Here is a 20,225-nt window from a genome sequence, read left to right as displayed (position 1 = left end):
CTGATACCTAGCAGTAGTCCTGACATTTTCATTCTCCTTCATGAGTTCTCAAGATTTCTGGAGCCATGACTTACTATGACATGACTTCAGGCATTTGGATGAGAAAAGGGAAAGAGTGGGTAAAAATTTTGTCAAACATACTGGTCTGAAAATACCCTTTATAAAATCAATACCCAGTTTCATAGTTGCTCTTGAATTCTGATGCTGTTGTGAACTCTAATCCTTTATCTATGACCTGCTAAATTTCTCTGAAAGTTTTTGCAGTTTCCTCTTTTATCCTGCTGTTCTGAAGTTTCACGATCTTCTATCTTGGGGTGAATGTTTTTATTTCATTCACTCTGCTAGACACACTAAGAGAATTATCTATCTACATGGCACTATTTGCAGGTCTTTTCTCCAGAGTGCTCACTCTCTGGAGTTTTTTTCTTGCTGCTGAATTTCAGGAAGCAGGATGCAGAAAGGAGCTGAGTCTGAATTCAAGATGTGAATTCTTCCCTACACTTTCTTCCATGCTGTGACCTCACTCTTTCCTCCTGTCTCTGCCCAGTGTCCTGGGCATCGGGCCTATTAGATTCCACTTCTCTAGAGAGTAAACCTCTCTCATCCTATTGGGGGAACACAGTGATCTGATAAAGTGAAAGTGTTAGTCTGTCAGTCATGTCCCATTCTTTGTGATCCCATGGACTGTATGTAGCCTTCCAGGTTCCTCTGTCCATGGAATTCTCCAGGGAAGAATACTGGAGTGGATTACCTTTCCCTTCTCCAGGGGATCTTTCTGACCAAGGGATTGAACCTGGGTCTCCTGCATTGCAGTCAGATTCTTTACCTTCTGAGCCACTAGGGAGTTGTCAAAGAGTTGTGGCTAGGTGAGCTACTTTTATCAACCTTTGTCTCCCTCTATTCTGTTTGACACCTGCTACTTCTAAATGCTGAAACTTACAGGATGGTAGGGATATAAATAACTTTTCCTAATTATGTATTTTCCTTTTCTGATATTTAGGACACAACTTAATCTTCTCTGTGCTGTGCTTAGTCACTCAGTCATGTCCGACTCTCTGTGACCCCAAGGACTATAGCCCACCAGGCTTCTCTGTCAATGGGGATTCTCCAGGCAAGAATACTATAGTGGGTTGCCATGCCCTCCTCCAGGGGATCTTCCCAACCCAGGGATCGAACTCAGGCCTCCCGCATTGGAGATGGATTATTTATCATCTGAGCTACCAGAGAAGTCCAAGAATACTGGACTGGGCAGCCTATCCCTTCTCCAAGGGAATCTTCCTGACCCAGAAATCAAACCAGGGTCTCCTGCATTGCAGGTGGGTTCTTTACCAACTGAACTACCAGCGAAGTATCTTCTTTTTCTGATATTTAGGATACAACGTCATCTTCTCTAATGACTTCATTATCACCCTTCAATATGGTCTCTGTGTTTTAGAAATTTGTTAAAGATCTATCTGTGGCTGTTTTCTGGCCTCCTCTTGTCCAACTTTAGAAGAGTGATTCTCATTTGTAATAGTTCATAGTCATTGCAGAGACATCTTGACACATGACAGGACATTGTTTCTAAATTGCTATGAATAATCATAACTCTTTAAATGTAAATGTCTTATATAATGTTCTTTGTAAAAGATAAAATTATAGACCGTCAGAGTTCTTACTTTGGCAAGCACTGTTTCTCTAGAACCAGACTTCTGGACTAATAAAACACCTTTACTACTGCTAAGTCACTTCAGTCATTTCCAACTCTGTGTGACCCCATCCCTCGGATTCTCCAGGCAAGAACCCTGGAGTGGGTTGCCATTTCCTTCTCCAATGCATAAAAGTGAAAAGTGAAAGTGAAATCGCTCAGTCATGTCTGACTCTTCTCGACCCCATGGACTGCAGCCTACCAGGCTCCTCTGTCCATGGGATTTTCCAGGCAAGAGTACTGGAGTGGGGTGCCATTGCATTTATAGGTACCTTAAACCTGATTAGTACAATTTCTTATGAATCTAAATTTTTAGATCACTTCCTAGAAAGTAGACGTTATCTCTGGCTACCTCACTAAATTTCTAGGATTTCCATTTAGGCTTCAGTAAGGAGAGTTTCCAGAGAAGCAAATGGCAACCCACCCCAGGGTTCTTGCCTGGAATCCAGGGGACAGAGGAGCCTGGTGGGCTGCTGTCTATGGGGTCACACAGAGTTGGACACAACTGAAGCGACTTAGCAACAGTAGCTGCAAAGAGAGTTTCCATTTCCCCTACCCTGGCTTTAGAACACTGCATTTTCAGAATGAGGTGGCAACAAAGTGGTCTTTCCATAATAAAGCCATTATGCAGCCCCAGGCCAATTCATACTGGGAGTGCCTGCTACACATGACCTCTCATGAAATCCAAATGCTGCTGGAAAACACTCCCAGTCTCTTTCCAATATCTCTTTTGCAGTCACCCTGCTCACCATGTACCATACCTGTGACCTCTGGGTGCTTCAGCAGCAGGAGGAGCCCATATCTCAGAGTGGTGCTTGTCGTCTCTGTCCCAGCTCCAAACAAATCAAATACAGTGGTTGTCAAGTTTTCAAAAGTAAACTCCAATTGTTGATTTTGTTTTTCCTAGGAACGATTTGATAAAATCGTTTGACAAGCTAGTTTGTCAGAATTGCCCTTAATCCAAAATAACTCATGGTGTTTTAAAGTTTAGGCAACATATAAACTACTTGGCAATTACAGAAAAAAAACCACTGTACAGAAAAACAAAATATTATAGATTAGTTGACTTAAATGCCATTTTCTCCTGCCTTATTCCTCATTTGCCTAAAAGTTCCATTCATCAGCCTCTTTTGCATTTAGGTAGTGGTTCAGATGGTAAAGAATCTTCCTGCAATGCAGGAGACTCAAGTTTGATTCCTGGGTAGGGAAGATCCCCTGGAGAAGGCAATGGCTTCTCCATCCCCTGGATGTTGGAATGGCCACCCACTCCAGTATTCTTGCCTGGAGTATTCCATGGACAGAGAGAAGCCTGGTGGGCTCCAGTCCATGAAGTTGCAAAGAGGCAGATACAACTGAGTGACTAACACATTCACTTTCAGGTTATGCAGTTTAATTTTTTGCCAACATGATATAAAAAGAAGCCTACTGGTACACTTCCTCTTTCTTACTCAAAATAAGTATTTGATAGATTGAAAGTGAAGGCATGGAAAAAGATAGTCCATACAAATGGAAATCAAAAGAAAGCTGGAGTAGTAGTACTCATATGGGACAAAATAGACTTTAAAATAAAGACTGGTATTTCCTTGGTGGTCCAGTGACTAAGATTCTGCACTACCAATGCAGGGGGCCCAGGTTTAATCCCTGGTTGGTGAACTAAATCTCACATGCTGCAACTAAGTGTTCACATGCCACAATTAGAAGATCCTGCATGCCACAACTAAGACCTGGTACAGCCAAATAAATAAAGATAAACAAGTAAATTAAATAAAGACTATTACAAGAGATAAGGAAGGACAGTTCATAATAATCAAGGATCAGTCCAAGAAGATGTAACAATTGTAAATACATATGCACCCAACATAGGAACACCTCAGTGTATCAGGCAAATGCTAACAGCCATTAAAGGGGAAATCTATAGTAACAAAATAATAGTGGGCAACTTAAACTTACAGCACTGGACAGATCATCCAGACAGAAAATTAAGAAGGAAACACAAGCCTTAAATAACCCGTTAGACTAGACAAACTTACTGTCCTAGATATATAAAAAATATTAATTGGACATTCCATTCAAAGAATACACTTTTTTGTCAAGCACACATGGAACATTCTCCAGGATATTATCTTGGGTCACAAATCAAAACTCAGTAAATTTTAGAAAATTGAAATCATATCAAGAAACCTTTTCAACCACAAGGCTATGAGATTAGATATCAATTACAGGAAAAAAATGTATAAAACAGAAACACATGGAGGCTGAACAATATGTTATTGCTTTATGTGTATATAGCCTATCATTATTAGGCTATAGAAAAAACTGCTGAAAGGAATTATATAAAACAATGTTGAAAGATTAAAGAAAACTTATATAAATAAAGGTCTTCCCAGGTGGCACTAGTGGTAAAGAACCCACTGGCCAGTGCAGGCAGATGGAAGGGACACAGATTTGATACCTGAGTTGGGAATATCTCTTGGAGGAGGGCGTGGCAACCCACTCCAGTATTCTTGCCTGGAGGATCCCATGGACAGGGGAGCCTGGCAGACTGCAGTCTACAGTCAGATGGGACTGAAGTGACTTAGCATGCATATAAATAAAAAGCCTTCCTCAACATAGATCAAAACACTCAGTATTGTTATGATAGCATTACTGAATTAATGTCACAAAGAAGGTAGATAGGAAGTTTCAGAAAGCCATCCCTCCACTGAAACAACAACTGGCCACGCACAAAGTATCTGAGCAACTACTTTGGGACTCTGGAAACTAGTTCGACATTTGCAGCCGATGTGCTTAAGTGCAATGTCTTATAAATGTGACATCTCCCATGCTGGCTAACATTCCTCATAACCCAGTTCCAAGGCAGACAGTTATGGAAAGTGTAGAGACTGTATTTGTGGTGTAGCCAGCGGATCTCAGAGCAGGAAACTGGCCACATTTTTCTACATTGGGATTGTGTGTTTGTATCACTGAGAGGCTGGCACAGAGGACAGTCACTGTTTCAATCTCCATGGCTTTCATTGAAAACATAAAGAGAATGCTTTCTTTTCCCATTTATATTTAGGTACAGGTATTTAAGAGAATCTCTGTAAGGTCACTATCTGACTATGGAGATAACAGAACAGAAAGTCAAGTGACCACATAAGATAAGAAAATAGTCTTGGCAAAAATAATCTGGAAAAGTTACTACACAAAGGAATGAATACAGTCTTCATCAAATAACAATAGCAATTGTTAGAAGTGCGTAAAATCTTATTTCAAGAGTTATCACATTACATTATATAAAACATATAAGTATGGTCCATTAACAGATGAAAAAAAATTGACACAAACCACTGGTGAGAAAGCCCAGACATTGGACTTACTAGATTAAAAACTATAAGATACATGTCTTAGGTATGTGCAAAGAGTTGAAGGAAACCATATACAAAGAACTAAGAATATCAGAAAGGTGTCAGAACAATAGGGAATATCAATAATGAGAATGGCATTATAATAAAGAACCAATAGAAATTCAGGAGCCTAAAGTACAATACCAGAAAAATTTAAAAACTTACCAGAAAGTTTCTGGTATTGTACTTTTTACAATAAAAAGTAGTATACTGAAGTAAATCATTCACTACATCTAATCATTTTAAACCGTATATATAAATATCCCATTTATAATGGAGTATAATATAGTCATAAAAAGGAAGGAAATCCTGAAAGGGATTAGAAGGGACTAGAAGGCATTGTGCTAAATGGAATAAACCAGGAAGAGAAAATAAAATATATTATCTCACCTATACATGGACTATGGGCTTTCTCAGCGGTGCAGTGCTAAAGAATCCACCTACCAAAGCAGGAGACACAAGAGACCTGGGTTTGATCCCTAGGTCAGGAAGATCCCCTGGAGTAGGAAACGGCAACTTGAAATCGCATGGACAGAGGAGCTTCGTGACTACAGTCCATGGGGTCACAAAGAGTCGGATACAACTGAGCGACTGAGCATGCACATATATGTGGACTATAAAATAAAAACCTGAACTCATAAACGCAGAGAACACATTGGTGGCTGTCAGAGATTAAGAGGGGTAAAAATAAATGAATGTGGTCAAAAAGTACAAACTTCCAGTTGTAAAATATAAATAAGTCCTAAGGATGTGCAATACAGCATGATAACTATAGTTAATACTATATTGTAAATTTACAAGTTGCTAGGAAGGTAAATCTTAAAAATTCTTATCACAAGAAAAAAAATGCAATTATATGTGAGATGGATGTTAGTTAGGCTTATTGTGGTAATCATTTTGCAATACATGCATATATTGAATCTTTATGTTGTACATCTAAAGCTAATATGTTATATGTTTATTATATTAATTCCTCAAACTCAAAATAAAAATCTACATTGTCTACAAGAAAGTCACTAAGACCTAAATATACAAATATGTTGAATGTGAAAGAAGAAAAAAGATATTGCAAGATTGAGTAGCCAAATACAGTCTTAAGAAGGCCTGTCCTCAAGAGAAGCTGGTTAACCAGAGCCTCACCTGCTGGGGTTTTATCAGACACTAACTGACCTGAGAGTAGAGAAATATTCCATTCAGCTAGCTCTAGCTGTGGGAGAAGTGAGATTCCCAGCTCTGGCCCACTCTCGCTTTCCTGCCCAATCTAAGGAGGGAGAAAAACACTGAGGAACACACATGAAATTAACAGTCCAGAGGCACAGGCTCACTAAAATTTTGCAATCCCTATAAAAACCACTACTGCCTTCTTGGTATAAATTGACAAGTTTATTCTAATATACACTTGGAAATTTAAGAGATCACTAAAGCCAAAAGAATCTTTAGAAAGAACAACAAAGTTAAAGGACGTTTCAATTTCAAAACTAACTACAAAGCTAGTAATTAAGACCGCTAGATGATGTGATACTGACATAAGGACTGACAGAGATTATCGAAATAGAATTGAGATTACACAAATAAACCTCCACATTTTGAGTCAACTAATTTCTAACAAAGATGTCAAGATGACTCATGTGGGAAAAACAGTCTTTTCCACAAATCATGCTCATAGACACCAATTTCCAACTCCATATCTATGTCAATCCATTTTACTTTACACTCAATTAAGGTTTCGCTCTTCCATCCACCTACTCTTTCCAATCACACTTCTCTGCACTGCTGAATACAGCATACACCCATCTGAAATTCCCTCCCCTGTCTTTCAATGCAAATATATTATTATATTTCCAACCACTGGACATACAGGAAGGCCAGCTGCCTTAAGCCATTCTTTTCCATTCCCTCACACAGTGTGTGCAATTACCATGATCATCTTCACATTACAACATATTTTGTATTTTCTCAAACTAATTGGACACAATTTAGCGAATAAACAACAACTTGTTTGTAATTGTTTACATTTCACCTGAGGTGTCATTCTGTCTCTCTTTGGGTAGATTCTTAGTCCACAAAGAGCAGGATCAATTTTTCTACTTATCATGCACACAATAGGTATTTAAAATGCTTGACAGCATTGCTTCCCTGACCATTAAAATAACTCTGGTAAATACAGAACTAGTCAACGAACCACAGAATGCACAATCGATCAGATAACTGAACTGTCATTAACATTTTACCTGCTCCATTCTGATCAGGAAACAATCAATATAGTCCCGAGGGTTGTTAATATCCAGGGATGCTTTGTGTTCCATTGTTTTCTCCAACACATAACTTTTTAAATCAGCAGCATTTTTAAGTACTTTGTTATGACTTCCTGGTAAATAATCAATGAGTGCAGGGAAATTATTGCAAACCTAGGAGAGAAACAACTGTTTATTAAATAAAGATCACTTTAATAATACTTCTATACCATATGCCAAACCCTGGTCAGAAATGGTATTATTATAAGTATTAATATAATATGGTCTCTGTATTGAGGGAAATTTTTACCTTACAGGTACATAATTTGCTATACTGATAGATGTCTATGAGGGAGAACATTCTGACCAGGGATCAAAGATGATAATCATTTCCTATAATCATATATTATATGTATAGTATAAAAGAACTGTTATAAAAATTATCTCATTTTCTTATATCAACTCTTCCCTTCTATGGGATGGCATGAAATACTATATGACTCACATTTTGCAGATGACAAACAGCAGAGGTTAAGAGAGTTTGGACAACCTGATATCCAGTCCAGAGCTGGTCCCTGATGTTTCTACTGCTGTCTCATAGACTCAAACATAAGAGCATGTTTCAGGACTGAAAGAATACTAAAAACCATGAGACTTAACTCAATGTGATAAAGTCACTGGCCCCCAGAGCAATTAAGTGACCTCTGCAAGGTCCCATCATTGTCTTTTAGGTAGAGGGCAGAACATGTCAGCTCAGCAAAGGTACACCTATGATGTGGGTTTGTGGTTCCTACACCAAAAAACCCCAATTACCTTTATCATCCCCAAAGCAATTACATTGTCAGTTAAGATGCCAATTGTAGAACCAAACATTCCTGTCCTAGTCAGTGTCCCCTGGCAGTACTCTCCCCCCTTGAAAGAGACATTCTTTTCCTTTCCAAACACAGATATTTCTGCCAACTTAATGTGCCGAAGAAGTCTTTAAGTGGTGACTGGGTGACAAGACTTGTGGTCAATGGAAGGCTTTCCAGGACACGGAAGTCCTTCTACTGCTGTAGGCATACTTTCAGGAAGCTACCAAAATAGTTTATGGAAGGTGGTTTTGGAAATTGGTGGAAAACCACTGAACAGTGTCAATAGGATTGAATTACAGTTCTGTATTCTGGGCATGAATTTTCCTGTCTATTGTTAAAGGGCTCCACCATCGTTCCCAGATGAATACTCTGTGATACTAAGCTCTGGGCAGGACTGTGCTGTTCACACATTCGCCTCACAGCTTGGTGTATCTGGACCTCATGGAGAAGAAAGCAGAAATGATTCCCAGAGAAGAAGGATCTTGACCTCACCTGAACCCATGGAGAGCTCAGAATCCTGAGGATTTCATTCAATCTTTCCATTAGATCTAGAAAAATTGGATCTTTATAATCAAAACGGTTCTGGAAAATAATGGAGCAGATCACATTGCAGGGAGCACAGCCCAGGATGAAAGTGGGGTCACAGGGCAACCCTAAAGAATAACAAACAATTTAAGCATGTCATTAAAACATACATGAGACATTTGTATTTAAGATAACAGGTAAAGGTAATTTTAGAAACTCTAAAGCAATATTTTGGGCTTCCTTGTGGCTCAGCTGGTAAAGAATCTGCCTGCAGTGTGGGAGACCTGGGTTTGATCCCTGGGTTGGGAAGATCCCTTGGAGAAGGAAAAGGCTACCCACTCCAGTATTCTGGCCTGGAGAATTCCATGGATAGTTCATGGGGTTGCAAAGAGTTGGACATGACTGAGTGACTTTCATTTTAACAAGGCAATATTTTACCTGCTATTTCCCTTAACAGTAAAGTATTCCACATACATAAAATCAACACATCACTTTTACCTTAACCTGAGTAGATCATTTCACCCTAGCCTTGTAAATAATGGTTTTTGACAAAAAATTCAATTTAAATCCACTGCCTTAACTTGTACTGTTTTCACCCAAGGGGACTGTTAAGTTGAAGGAAAAAAAAATAAAACAGTTTAAAAGACTATTTTTATATCATTTTATAACCTAAACTTATCAGCGCTGAATATTATCTGTTTGCAAAGCCTGTAGAAAATAAAGCACTGATAAAGAAAAAAAGAGAATAGTGAGAACCTCAAAATGCTTTATATAATTAATAGTTGAAAGAATCATCTCTAGAATCAACACAGAATGAACAGTGTTGGCCACCACAACATTGTAAAGCAAAACTCCTCCAACAAAAAACAAATAAAAGAAATGAAAGCAAGAAAAATAACTTTTTATAAAATGGCTTTCTTGTCTAAAATATGAAGTTTGTTATTGTTCAGTCACTAATTCATGTCTGTCTCTTTGTGACCTCACAAACTGCAGCACGCCAGACTTCTGTCCATCCATCTCCCTAACTTTGCTCAAGCTCATGTCCATTGAGTCAGTGATATCATTCAATAGTCTTATCCTCTGTCACCCCTTGCCCTCAATTTTTCCCAGCATCAGAATCTTTTCCAACGAGTCAACTCTGCACATGGTTGGCCAAAGTATTGGAGCTTCAGCTTCAGTATCAGTCCTTCCAAAGCATATTCAGTGTTGATGATACTACTTTAATGACAGAAAGTGAAGAAGAACTAAAGAGATTCTTGGTGAAGGTGAAAGAGGAGAGTGAAAAAAAGCTGGCTTAAAACTGAACATTCAAAAAACTAAGATCATGACATCTGATCCTATCTCTTCATGGCAAATAGACTGGCACAAAGTGGACACAGTGTCAGATTTCATGCTCTTTGGCTCCAAAATCAGTGACTGCAGCTGCAAAATTAAAAGATGCTAGCTCCATGGCAGAATAGCTATGTAAAAGCCAGACAGTGTTTTAAAAAGCAGAGACATCACTTTGCCCACAAAGTGGGCAGGTGATGCCCATTTTGGTTTTTAAAGTAGTCAGGTATAAATGTGAGAGTTGGACAAAAAAAGAAGGCTGAGAGCAGAAGAACTGATGCTTTCAAAAACTGTGGTGCTGCAGAAGACTCTTGAGAGTCCCTTGGACAACAAGGAGATGAAATCAGTCAATCCATACCAGGTGATCTGGTATTCCCATCTCCTTAAGAATATTCCACAGTTTGTTGTGATACACGCAGTCAATGGAGAAAAGGAAAGGTTTACCCACCTGAATACAGAGTTCCAAAGAATAGCAAGGAGAAATAAGAAAGCCTTCCTAAGTGATCAATGCTAAGAAATAGAGGAAAACAATAGAATGGGAAAGACTAGCGATCTCTTCAAGAAAATCAGAGATACCAAGAGAACATTTCATGCAAAGATGCTCACAATAAAGGATAGAAATGGCATGGACCCAACAGAGCCAGAAGATATTAAGAAGAGGTGGCAAGAATACACAGAAGAACTATACAAAAAAGATCTTAATGACCCAGATAACCATGATGGTGTGATCACTCACCTCGAGCCAGACATCCTGGAGTGTGAAGTCAAGTGGGCCTTAGGAAGCATCATGTGAAAAAGATACTGGAGGTGAGGTAATTCCAGCTGAGCTATTTTAAATTCTAAAAAAAACGATGCTGTGAAAGTGCTGCACTCAATATACCAGCAAATTGGAAAACTCAGCAGTGGCCACAGGACTGGAAAAGTCAGTTTTCATTCCAATCCCAAAGAAAGGCAATGCCAAAGAATGTTCAAACTACTGCACAATTTCACTCATTTCACATGCTAGCAAAATAATACTCAAAATTCTCTAAGTGAGGCTTCAACAGTATGTGAACCAAGAACTTCCAGATGTTCAAGCTGGATTTAGAAAAGGCAGAGGAACAGGAGGTCAAATTGTCAACATCTGTTGGATCTTAGAAAAAGCAAGAGAATTCCAGAAAAACATTTACTTCTACTTCATTGACTACCCTAAAAGCCTTTGACTGTGTGGATCACAACGAACTGGAAAATTCTTAAAGAGATAGGAATACCAGACCACCTCACCTGCTTCCTAAGAAACCCGTAAGCAGGTCAAGAAGCAACAGTTAGAACTAGACATAGAACCGTGGACTTTTCAAAACTGGGAAAAATGTATGACAAGGCTGTCTATTGTCACCCTGTTTATTTAACTTCTATGCGAGTACATCATGGGAAATGCTGGGCTAGATGAAGCACAAGCTGGAATCAAGATTGCTAGGAGAAACATCAATAACCTCATGAATGTGACACCACCCTTATGGCAGAAAGTGGAGAAGAACTAAAGAGCCTCTTGATAAAGGTGAAAGAGCAGAGTGAAAAAGTTGGCTTAAAACTCAACATTCAAAGAACAAAGATCATAACATCTGGTTCCATTCACTTCATGGCAAATAAATGGGGAACAATGGAAACAGTGACAAACTTTACTTTTTGGATGGGTGCTCCAAAATCACTGCAAATGGTGCCTGAGGCCATGAAATTAAAAGACGCCTGCTTCTTGGAAGAAAAGCTATGACAAACCTAGATAGCATAGTAAAAAACAGAAACAGTACTTTGCAACAAAATTCCGTCTTGTCAAAGCTATGGTTTTTCCAGTAGTAATGTATGGACGTGAGAGTTGGACCATAAAGAAGGCTGAGTGCGGAAGAGTTGATGTTTTTGAACTGTGGTGTTGAAGAAGACTGTGGGGGAGTCTCTTGGACTACAAGGATACCAAATCAGTTAATCTAAAGGAAATCAACCCTGAATATTCATTGGAAGGACTGATGCTGAAGCTGAAGCTCCAATGCTTTGGCCACTTGATGCCAAGAGCTGACCCACTTGAAAAGACCCTGATGCTTGGAAAGATTGAAGGCAGGAGGAGAAGGGCACGAGAGAGGATGGTATGGATGGATGGCATCACTGAATCAATGGACATAAATTTGAGTAAGCTCCAGGAGATGGTGAAGGACAAGGAAGCCTGGTGTCCTGCTGTCCATGGAGTTGCAAGAGTCGGACACAACCAAAGGACTGAACAACAACAACAAACAGTCAAAAGCTTTAGCAGAGTCAATGAAGCAGAAGCAGAAGCAGAAGCAGATGAATTTTTTAGAATTCCCTTGCCTTTTCTATCATCCAAAAAACCCTTTAAGCTAGGCTTCAGCAGTACATGAACCAAGAACTTCCAGATGAACAAGCTGGATGTAGAAAAGGCAGAGGAACCAGAGACCAAATTGCCAACATATGCTGGATCATAGAAAAATATGAATAAAATGTAAAATTTCAATTTCAAACATAAATCCCAAGTAAGTGAAGCAGAAAAGTCAAATTGATGAAAATTTTTAAAAAATTGTCTCCCTAGGAATTAAATGTTAATCATTTCCTTTCAGATCAAAAATTAATTATTTGGACAGAGTTGTCCTGTGTGAACATCTGGTATATTATTCTGTGTAGCTAGCAACAGAACAGTATATTTCAATCAGTTTTAAATGCATCATTGAAATCAAAATTATCATATTTCCAGTAAAGAAATCACATTAGAGGTAAAGTTTTCTTTTATGGTAGGAGATCTATAAAACAAAATTGCTGCAATGAAATGACCAATGAAAATTTATTATGTGGAAAGATAAAATGTTCATATCTATAGATTAAGAATTACTTGAATCAAAAATATACTGACAGAGTGACATCAGGAAAATGGTGTCCTAGCCCATGTTCTCCCACAGAAACACTGATTTAGAAATGATAAATGCAGTAAAAATTTTAATGAGGTTTCCAGAATCCAGTTAAGTATTGCAGTACCATAGATGAGTACACAGCTAAGAACAGCCATATTAAAACTTAAAAAAGTGAAATTTCATTTTTCCTGTATTAGCAACTCCCCCAACCTGGCACAACCCAATGCTGGAAGAGAATGGCCAAGGCAGTGACTACTCCATTAGGAAACAGAAGGATGAAGCATGCATCCAAATGAACTGACTTTTCAGGGGCTTCTTTAGGAAATGGTTTCTATCTTAATGAACTTGAGGTGTTCTCAGAACAAGGATTGTATGGATGTCTGGGACCACTGAGAATAAAGGAAAGTGAGGATAGTGGTTTACTATGGCCAGCATGGCTTGGCACAATCTAAAGAAAGTGAACCACTTCAGGCTTTTTCTTGAAGGAGACGGTAGAGGAGTAGAGCTTGCATCTGGGGCTCAGGCTTTTTGCAGGGCTACCCAAGGGAATGGTATCTGTCTCATCTGATTCAGGGTATTAAGGGGGAACCTGCTGCAGACAGACAACAAAGGGAACAAGAGATTACCTGAAATGAATTTGGCAAGCTTCACTAATAGTGAAATTTTACACTCAAGGCCAGAGAAGTTGCATCTTCATTTTCAAAAGTAAAAGATTTCAGAGGCCCCCAGAATCCCTAGCCAAGATACCTGGTGAGAGTTTTGCCTTATATAAATATTGGGCCACAATAATGTAAAGCAATTATCCTCCAATTAAAAATAAATTAATTAAATTTAAATAATTAAAAAAGAAGGCAAATCAGCTGTGAACTACTCATTAAAAAAAAAAAAAGACTGAGAGGGTTGGCAATTATTTTTTCAAAATCATGGATTTCAACAGGAAGTCACAAAATACAAAAAGAAGCAGGAAACATGGCTCAACGGTAGAAAATAAATCTCTGGAAACTGATCCTAAAGAAATGGAGATATTACTTATATGAACAAAGAATTTTTAATAAAGATAAAGATGCTTCATCAGTTCAAGAGGATGATTCATGAACAAAATGAGACTGTCAACAAAGAGACAAAACACAACACAAAAAAGAATCAAACAAGGACTTCCCTGGTAGTCCAATGGTTAAGAATCTGCCTTCACATGCAGGAGACATGGGTTCCATTCCCAGTTGGGAAACTAAGATCCCATATGCCTCAGAGCTACTAAGCCCATGCTCATATTATTTAATCAGAAGATTAAAAAGGAAAAATATGAAAAAGAATGAAGAAATCCTAAGGAACTTACAGAACACCAATAATTATATCAATATGCATATTATGAGGAAGAGAGATAGAAAGGGACAGAATGCTTATTTGAAGAAATAGTGGCAAAAAATTTCCATATCGGGGGAAAACTGACACTCAGATTCTAGAAGGCCAACACACTCTAACTAGGATGAACGAAAGAATCCACATTGAAATACATTATAATCAAATTGCCGAAAGTCAAAGATAAAGAGAGAAATGTGATAGCAGCAAGGAAGTAGTCGCTTACAACAGAAGCATCATACAACTAACTTAACAACAGGTTTCTAAGCAGAGATGTTGCAGGCCAGAAATGAGTGGGATGATACAGTGAAAAGAAAAAAAAATGTCAACCAAGAAAACTCTTAACATATCTAGCAAAACAATTCTCCAATAAAGGACAAATAAAAGCTGAAGATGTTCATCACCAGTAGACATGTCTTACAAGAAATGCTAAAATGTGTCATTAAAGTTGAAACAATAGGGCACTGAACAGCAACACATAGCACAAAAGTATAAAGCTTGCTTATATAGGTAAATATATCGAGGAATCCAGAATACCACGGTAATGTAGTGGTGCTGCATAAACCACCATTACCTCTAGTATAGAAATTCAAAGATAAAATGACAAACCTTTACCTAGATTATCTTTAAAAAAAGAGAGAGGGCAGGGACTTCCCTGGCAGTCCAGTGGTTGAGACTCTGCACTTCCGATACAGGGGGCATGTGTTTGATCCCTGGTCAGGGAACAAAGATCCCGCATGCCACGCAGCCAAAACACAACAAATAAATAAATGGATGAAAAGGTGTACAAGAAAGTCTCACTCCAAATATCAAGTGCTATTTAAAAATTTTTAATTAAAAAAGAAAATTCAAATGAAAAACAATCAGAAGTGAAGATGAGACATTACAACTGATACCACAGAAATACAAAAAAAGTTGAAGCAACTACTATGACATCAACAAATTGTATAGCATAGAAGAAATGGATAGATAAGCTGTTGGGACTGAATCATGAAGAAACAGAAAATCTCACAAACCAAAAATGATAATGTTGTTAAATCAGTAATCAAAACCCAACAACAAAAAAAGCCTAGAACCAGATGGTTTCACTGGTGAATTGCACAAATATTTAAGGATTAGAAACATTGCCAATCTTTCTCAAACTCTTTTGAACATATGCAAATTTATCAATGCACTATACCACATTATTAAAATAAAAAGCAAAAATCAACACAAGAGATGTTGGAAAAGCATTTGACAAAATTAGAAATTCTTTCTTGATAAAAACACTTATATATTACTCAACATAATAAAGTGATATATGACAAACCTACAGTTAACATCATACTCAAAGGTGACAGTCTGAAGGCTTTTCCTCTAGGATCAGGAAAAATATAAGATTGCCTCCTCTTACCACTCCTATTCAACATAGCACTGGGGGTCCAGGCCACAGCTATCTCTCAGTAAAAAAAAATAAAATGTGTCCAAAGGAAAAGGAAAAAGTAAAAACTGTCTGCTTGCACATCTTATGATCTTATATATGGAAAGCCCTAAAGACCCTACTAAAAACTTAGAACTAATCAGTTAATTCAATAAAATTGTAGGATACGAAGTCAACATAAAAAATGAGACATTACAACTGAAAGTGATCTATGAAAACCCCACAGCTAACATTGTACTCAAAGGTGACACATCGAAAGCTTTTCCTCTAGGATCAAGAACAATAAGAATGCCCACTCTTACCACTCCTATTCAATATAGTACTGGAATCCTAGCCCCAGCAGTCTCTCAGTGGCAACCCACTCCAGTATTTTTGCTTGGAAAATAACATGGACAGAAAAGACTGACGGGCTACAGACCGTAGGGTTGTAGAGTTAGACACGACTGAGCATGCATATACATGCAAAGGAAAAGGAAGAAGTAAAAATGTCTGTTTGCGCATGCAATGACCTTATATACGGAAAACCCTGAAGACCCTACTAAAAACTGTTAGAACTAATCAGTGAATTCAGTAAAGTTGCAGGATATGAAGTCAACATAAAAAATGATTTGCATTTCTGTACATTAAAAACAAACTGTCTGAAAAAGAAATAAAGAAAACAATCCCATTTTTCTCACAATAAAATGATTAAATGCAAAAAAAAAATAAATAAAATGATTAAATGATTAGGAATAAATTTAACCAATGAAATAAAAGTATTGTATACTGATCTCTCAAATACACTGATGAAAATAATTAAATAAGGCATGAATAAGTGAAAAGCTATTTAGTGTCCATGAATCAGAAGTATTCTTCTGATATTCTTCAAAATATTATTATTTTGTCCATAATATCCAAAGCAGTCTGTAGAGTCATTGTAATTCTATCAAATTCTAATGGAATTTCTTACAGAAATACAAAAAATAATTCTAAAAATCCACATGTAATTACAAAAAGACCCCAAATACCCAAAGAAATTCCAAGAAGAATGAAAAATGCTGAACACATTAAAATTTCTGATTTCAAATCATATTACAAAGCTAAGATATCAAAAGAATATTGTACTGGCATAAAAACAAACACATAAACCAATGCAACAGAATTCAGAGCCCAGCAACAAACCCATACATATATTATCAACTAATATTTGACAAGGGAGCCAAGAATACTCAATGGAGAAGGATAGTCTCTTCAATAGTGTTAGGAAAACTACAAATTCACATGCAAAAGAATGAAAGAGGACCCCTATCTTTACCACTCACAAAAGTTAACTTTAAGTGAAATAAAGACTTCAATGGAAGACCTGAAAGCATAAAACTACTAGAATAAAACTTAGAGAAAACACTCCTTGAGAATGGTTTTGGCAATGTGATTTTTTTTTAATGTGACACCAAAAGCACAAGCAATAAAATCAAAAGTAAACTAATGGGACTACATCAAAGTAAAAAGCTTTTCTGCACAGCAAAATAAGTATGAAAGGAAATCTACAAAATGTGAGAAAATATTTGCAAACCATATTTCTTATAAGGGGTTAATATCCAAAATATGTAGAGAACTCATAGAATGCAATAAAAAGAAAAGCAACCTGGTTAAAAGTGGGCAGAGGAACTGAGCAGACATTTCTCCCAAAAGACATGCAAATGGCCAACAAGTGCATAAAAGGTTCTCAACACTACCATTTGTCAGGAAAATGGAGATCAAAAAACACAAAACATACGTTAGAATGGTTGCCATCAAAAGTCAAGAAATAACAAGGGTTGACTGGGATGTAGAGAAAAGGGAACATTTAAACACTATTGGTGCGAATGTAAACTTCTACAGTCACTATGTAAAACAGTGTGGAAGTTCCTCTATATGTTAAAAATAGAACTACCATATGATCTAGCATTGCTACTTCTGGATGAAATGAAAACAGAATATCATAGAGGTTTCTGTATTTCATGTTTATTGCAGCATTTTTCACAATATCTAAGATACGGAGACAAACTAAGTCTCCATCAACTGTTGAATGGATAAAGAAAAAATAAATATACACAGAGAGAGTTGACCCTTGAACAACACGTGTATGGAGCACTGACCCCCATCCCACCTGGCCACAGTTGAAAGTCCATGTATAACTTTGCAGTTGACTTTCCACATCTGCAGTTACATATTCCAGGCTCCAACCAAGCATGAATCATGTGGTACTGTAGCAAGTACTTACTGGAAAATATTCATATCAGTGGACCAATGAGTTCAAACCCATGTTGTTCAAGTGTCTACTGTGTATCACTTTAAGTGCAGCACTTGAGTGATATATACATACACACACACAATGGAGTACTATTCAGCCATGAGAGGAAGTAAATCCTTGTATTTGCTACCACTGAATGGATAGTGAGGATATTATACTGAGTGAAATAAGACAGACAAGACAAATACAATATGAAATCACTTATATGTGGAATCTAAAAAAAAAAAAAAAAAAAACAACCAAAAACTAACACATAGAAACAGAGTAGAAGGATGGTTTCTAGGGGGCAGGAGGTTAGGGAAATAAGGAGATGTCACTCAAAGAGTACAGATTTCCAGTTAGAAAATAAATCAATTCTGGGGAACCTAATGCACAACAATATTAATAGAGTTAACATAGCCATATTACATACCTAAAAATTGCTGAGAAATTAGGTTTTATGTGTTCTCTAAAGAAAGGTAATTATGGGACTTGATGGAGGTGCTAGACAATGCTATGGTAGTAATCTATTGCAATATATGAGTATATAAAATCAACATATTGTATACTTTAAACTCACACAGTATCAATTATATCTCAATGAAGCTGGGGGGAAATATTGAGTGTAGACCACATCCATTCAGGAAGTTGGTTTTTTAAAAACCTGGATATGTAGGTGTAGTTACAGCTACCACGTAGGGAAAATGTATGGCTCAGTAGAAAAGTATGCACTATCTATATAGTTCACCCTTTTGTATTATGGGAGATATTTTGCAACTTTTTCAATTTTCAGCAATAGATAGTGACACAAAATAATTCTTTTCTCTAAACATACAAACTTTGTTCTATAGAGATTCAGTTGACTTTCCTAGCTAGTTTTGTCTTCATTTACACATTCATATCAACATTTTTTCACTCTAAATAAATTTGTACTTTTCCACCCTTGTCGTATAACCTGGTTGGAACACTCTGTTACTACTTGTAACTTATTTCCTCATTAATGAGTTATGTAACATTTTTAACTTGTGCTCATTTAAAAAAATAAAGAAGATTGGTCAATAGGTATCTAAGGTGATGCTAGCATCACTAATGGTTAAGTTTTGTGCTGGTCTCAGCTTATCAATAACCAATGGTGTGGTTGGGACCAGCCCTTGTGTTCATATTTTGACTGTAGAGGCTCCTCAAAAAATAAAAATATTCAATACAATTACTATATTACCCAGAAGTCACATTTAGGAGTTTTTATTCAAAAGAACTGAACTGATTTGGGATCTCAGATAAATACAGATATGGGGTGGAAAGAACCTAAATATCCCTCAATAATTAGCAAAAAAGAAAATGTGCAAATACACACACTGGAGTACTATTCAGTCATAAACATGAAAGAAATCTTGTCACGTACTACAATATGGATGACCCATGAGCATATTTTTTTTTTTCCTAGATAGAAAAGTCAGTTATGAAATGACCAATGTTGCATGATTCCACTTAGATGAAGTAGCCAAAGAAGTCAAACTCACAGAAGTAGAAAGTAGATTGCTGGTTAGCAGGGCTTCAGGGAAAGGAAATGGAAAGTTCAGTGGGTAGAGAGTATCAGTCATGAAGGATGAAAGTTCTAGAGGCCTACTGTGTGATTATAGTTAATAATACTGTCCTGCACACCATAATATGTTAAGAGGATAGATCTCATGTTTTGTGTTATTTACTATAAATTTTTTTTAAGTGTTGCAAAGAAATATTAGGGCATGGAACAAAAGGAAAATGTATACTTAGTGGTTCCTATGCCAAGCTCCTTTATAGTCCAGGCTTGTAAGGTTGAAATAAAGTTTATTTTACTTTATAGGTAGAGGGTGATTTTGAAACTTTGGGAAATTTCATCTATATGTGATTCACATGAAATCTGATTTTCAGTCTTTAACTCTGAAGAAAAAAATTAAAACAGTGTAATTTGTAATACAAGCTGAAAAATCAGAGTCATTATGACAAACACTTTGTGCCTGGTATTGGGAAGTAAATAATTACCATAAATTTGTTATCAAAATCCAATAATGATGGAACAACGTTTGGTAAAATGAAAACAGAGTCAAATTCTAGTTAGAGAAGATAGGGTAAACAGGTATTGATTAGGTTGAAATCTAGTTAAATAAAACATTTCATGTTAATCACTTGGTTTGGTGTATTGTGCTGAATATGTGTAGCATATTTTTTTTCAAAGCATAAATATAGTGAGTATTGAGTAGCAAGAAATAATTGATGCTGATATCTTTAAATAGTGTTGCCTTTACAGAG

At 37.0% G+C, this 20,225-nt stretch overlaps 1 protein-coding gene across 1 annotated transcript in view; it reads right to left on the bottom strand.

Moving 5' to 3' along the window:
* Window positions 1-20,225, bottom strand: part of LOC133070272 (cytochrome P450 2C18-like) — a 30,977-nt gene that overhangs the window by 7,175 nt on the left and 3,577 nt on the right. The window contains exons 4-6 of the mRNA XM_061162230.1: window positions 8,654-8,814; window positions 7,305-7,481; window positions 2,449-2,590 (exon numbers count right to left, since the gene is read on the bottom strand). Coding sequence (XP_061018213.1) covers window positions 2,449-2,590; window positions 7,305-7,481; window positions 8,654-8,814 — 480 coding nt within the window. The remainder of the gene's footprint in view (window positions 1-2,448; window positions 2,591-7,304; window positions 7,482-8,653; window positions 8,815-20,225) is intronic.

The sequence above is a fragment of the Dama dama genome, chromosome 15 (genome assembly GCF_033118175.1).
Source record: "Dama dama isolate Ldn47 chromosome 15, ASM3311817v1, whole genome shotgun sequence".
NCBI classification, from domain to species: domain Eukaryota; kingdom Metazoa; phylum Chordata; class Mammalia; order Artiodactyla; family Cervidae; genus Dama; species Dama dama.
Note: the sequence above shows the minus strand (reverse complement) of the source record. Positions and strands in the feature narration are given on the sequence as shown.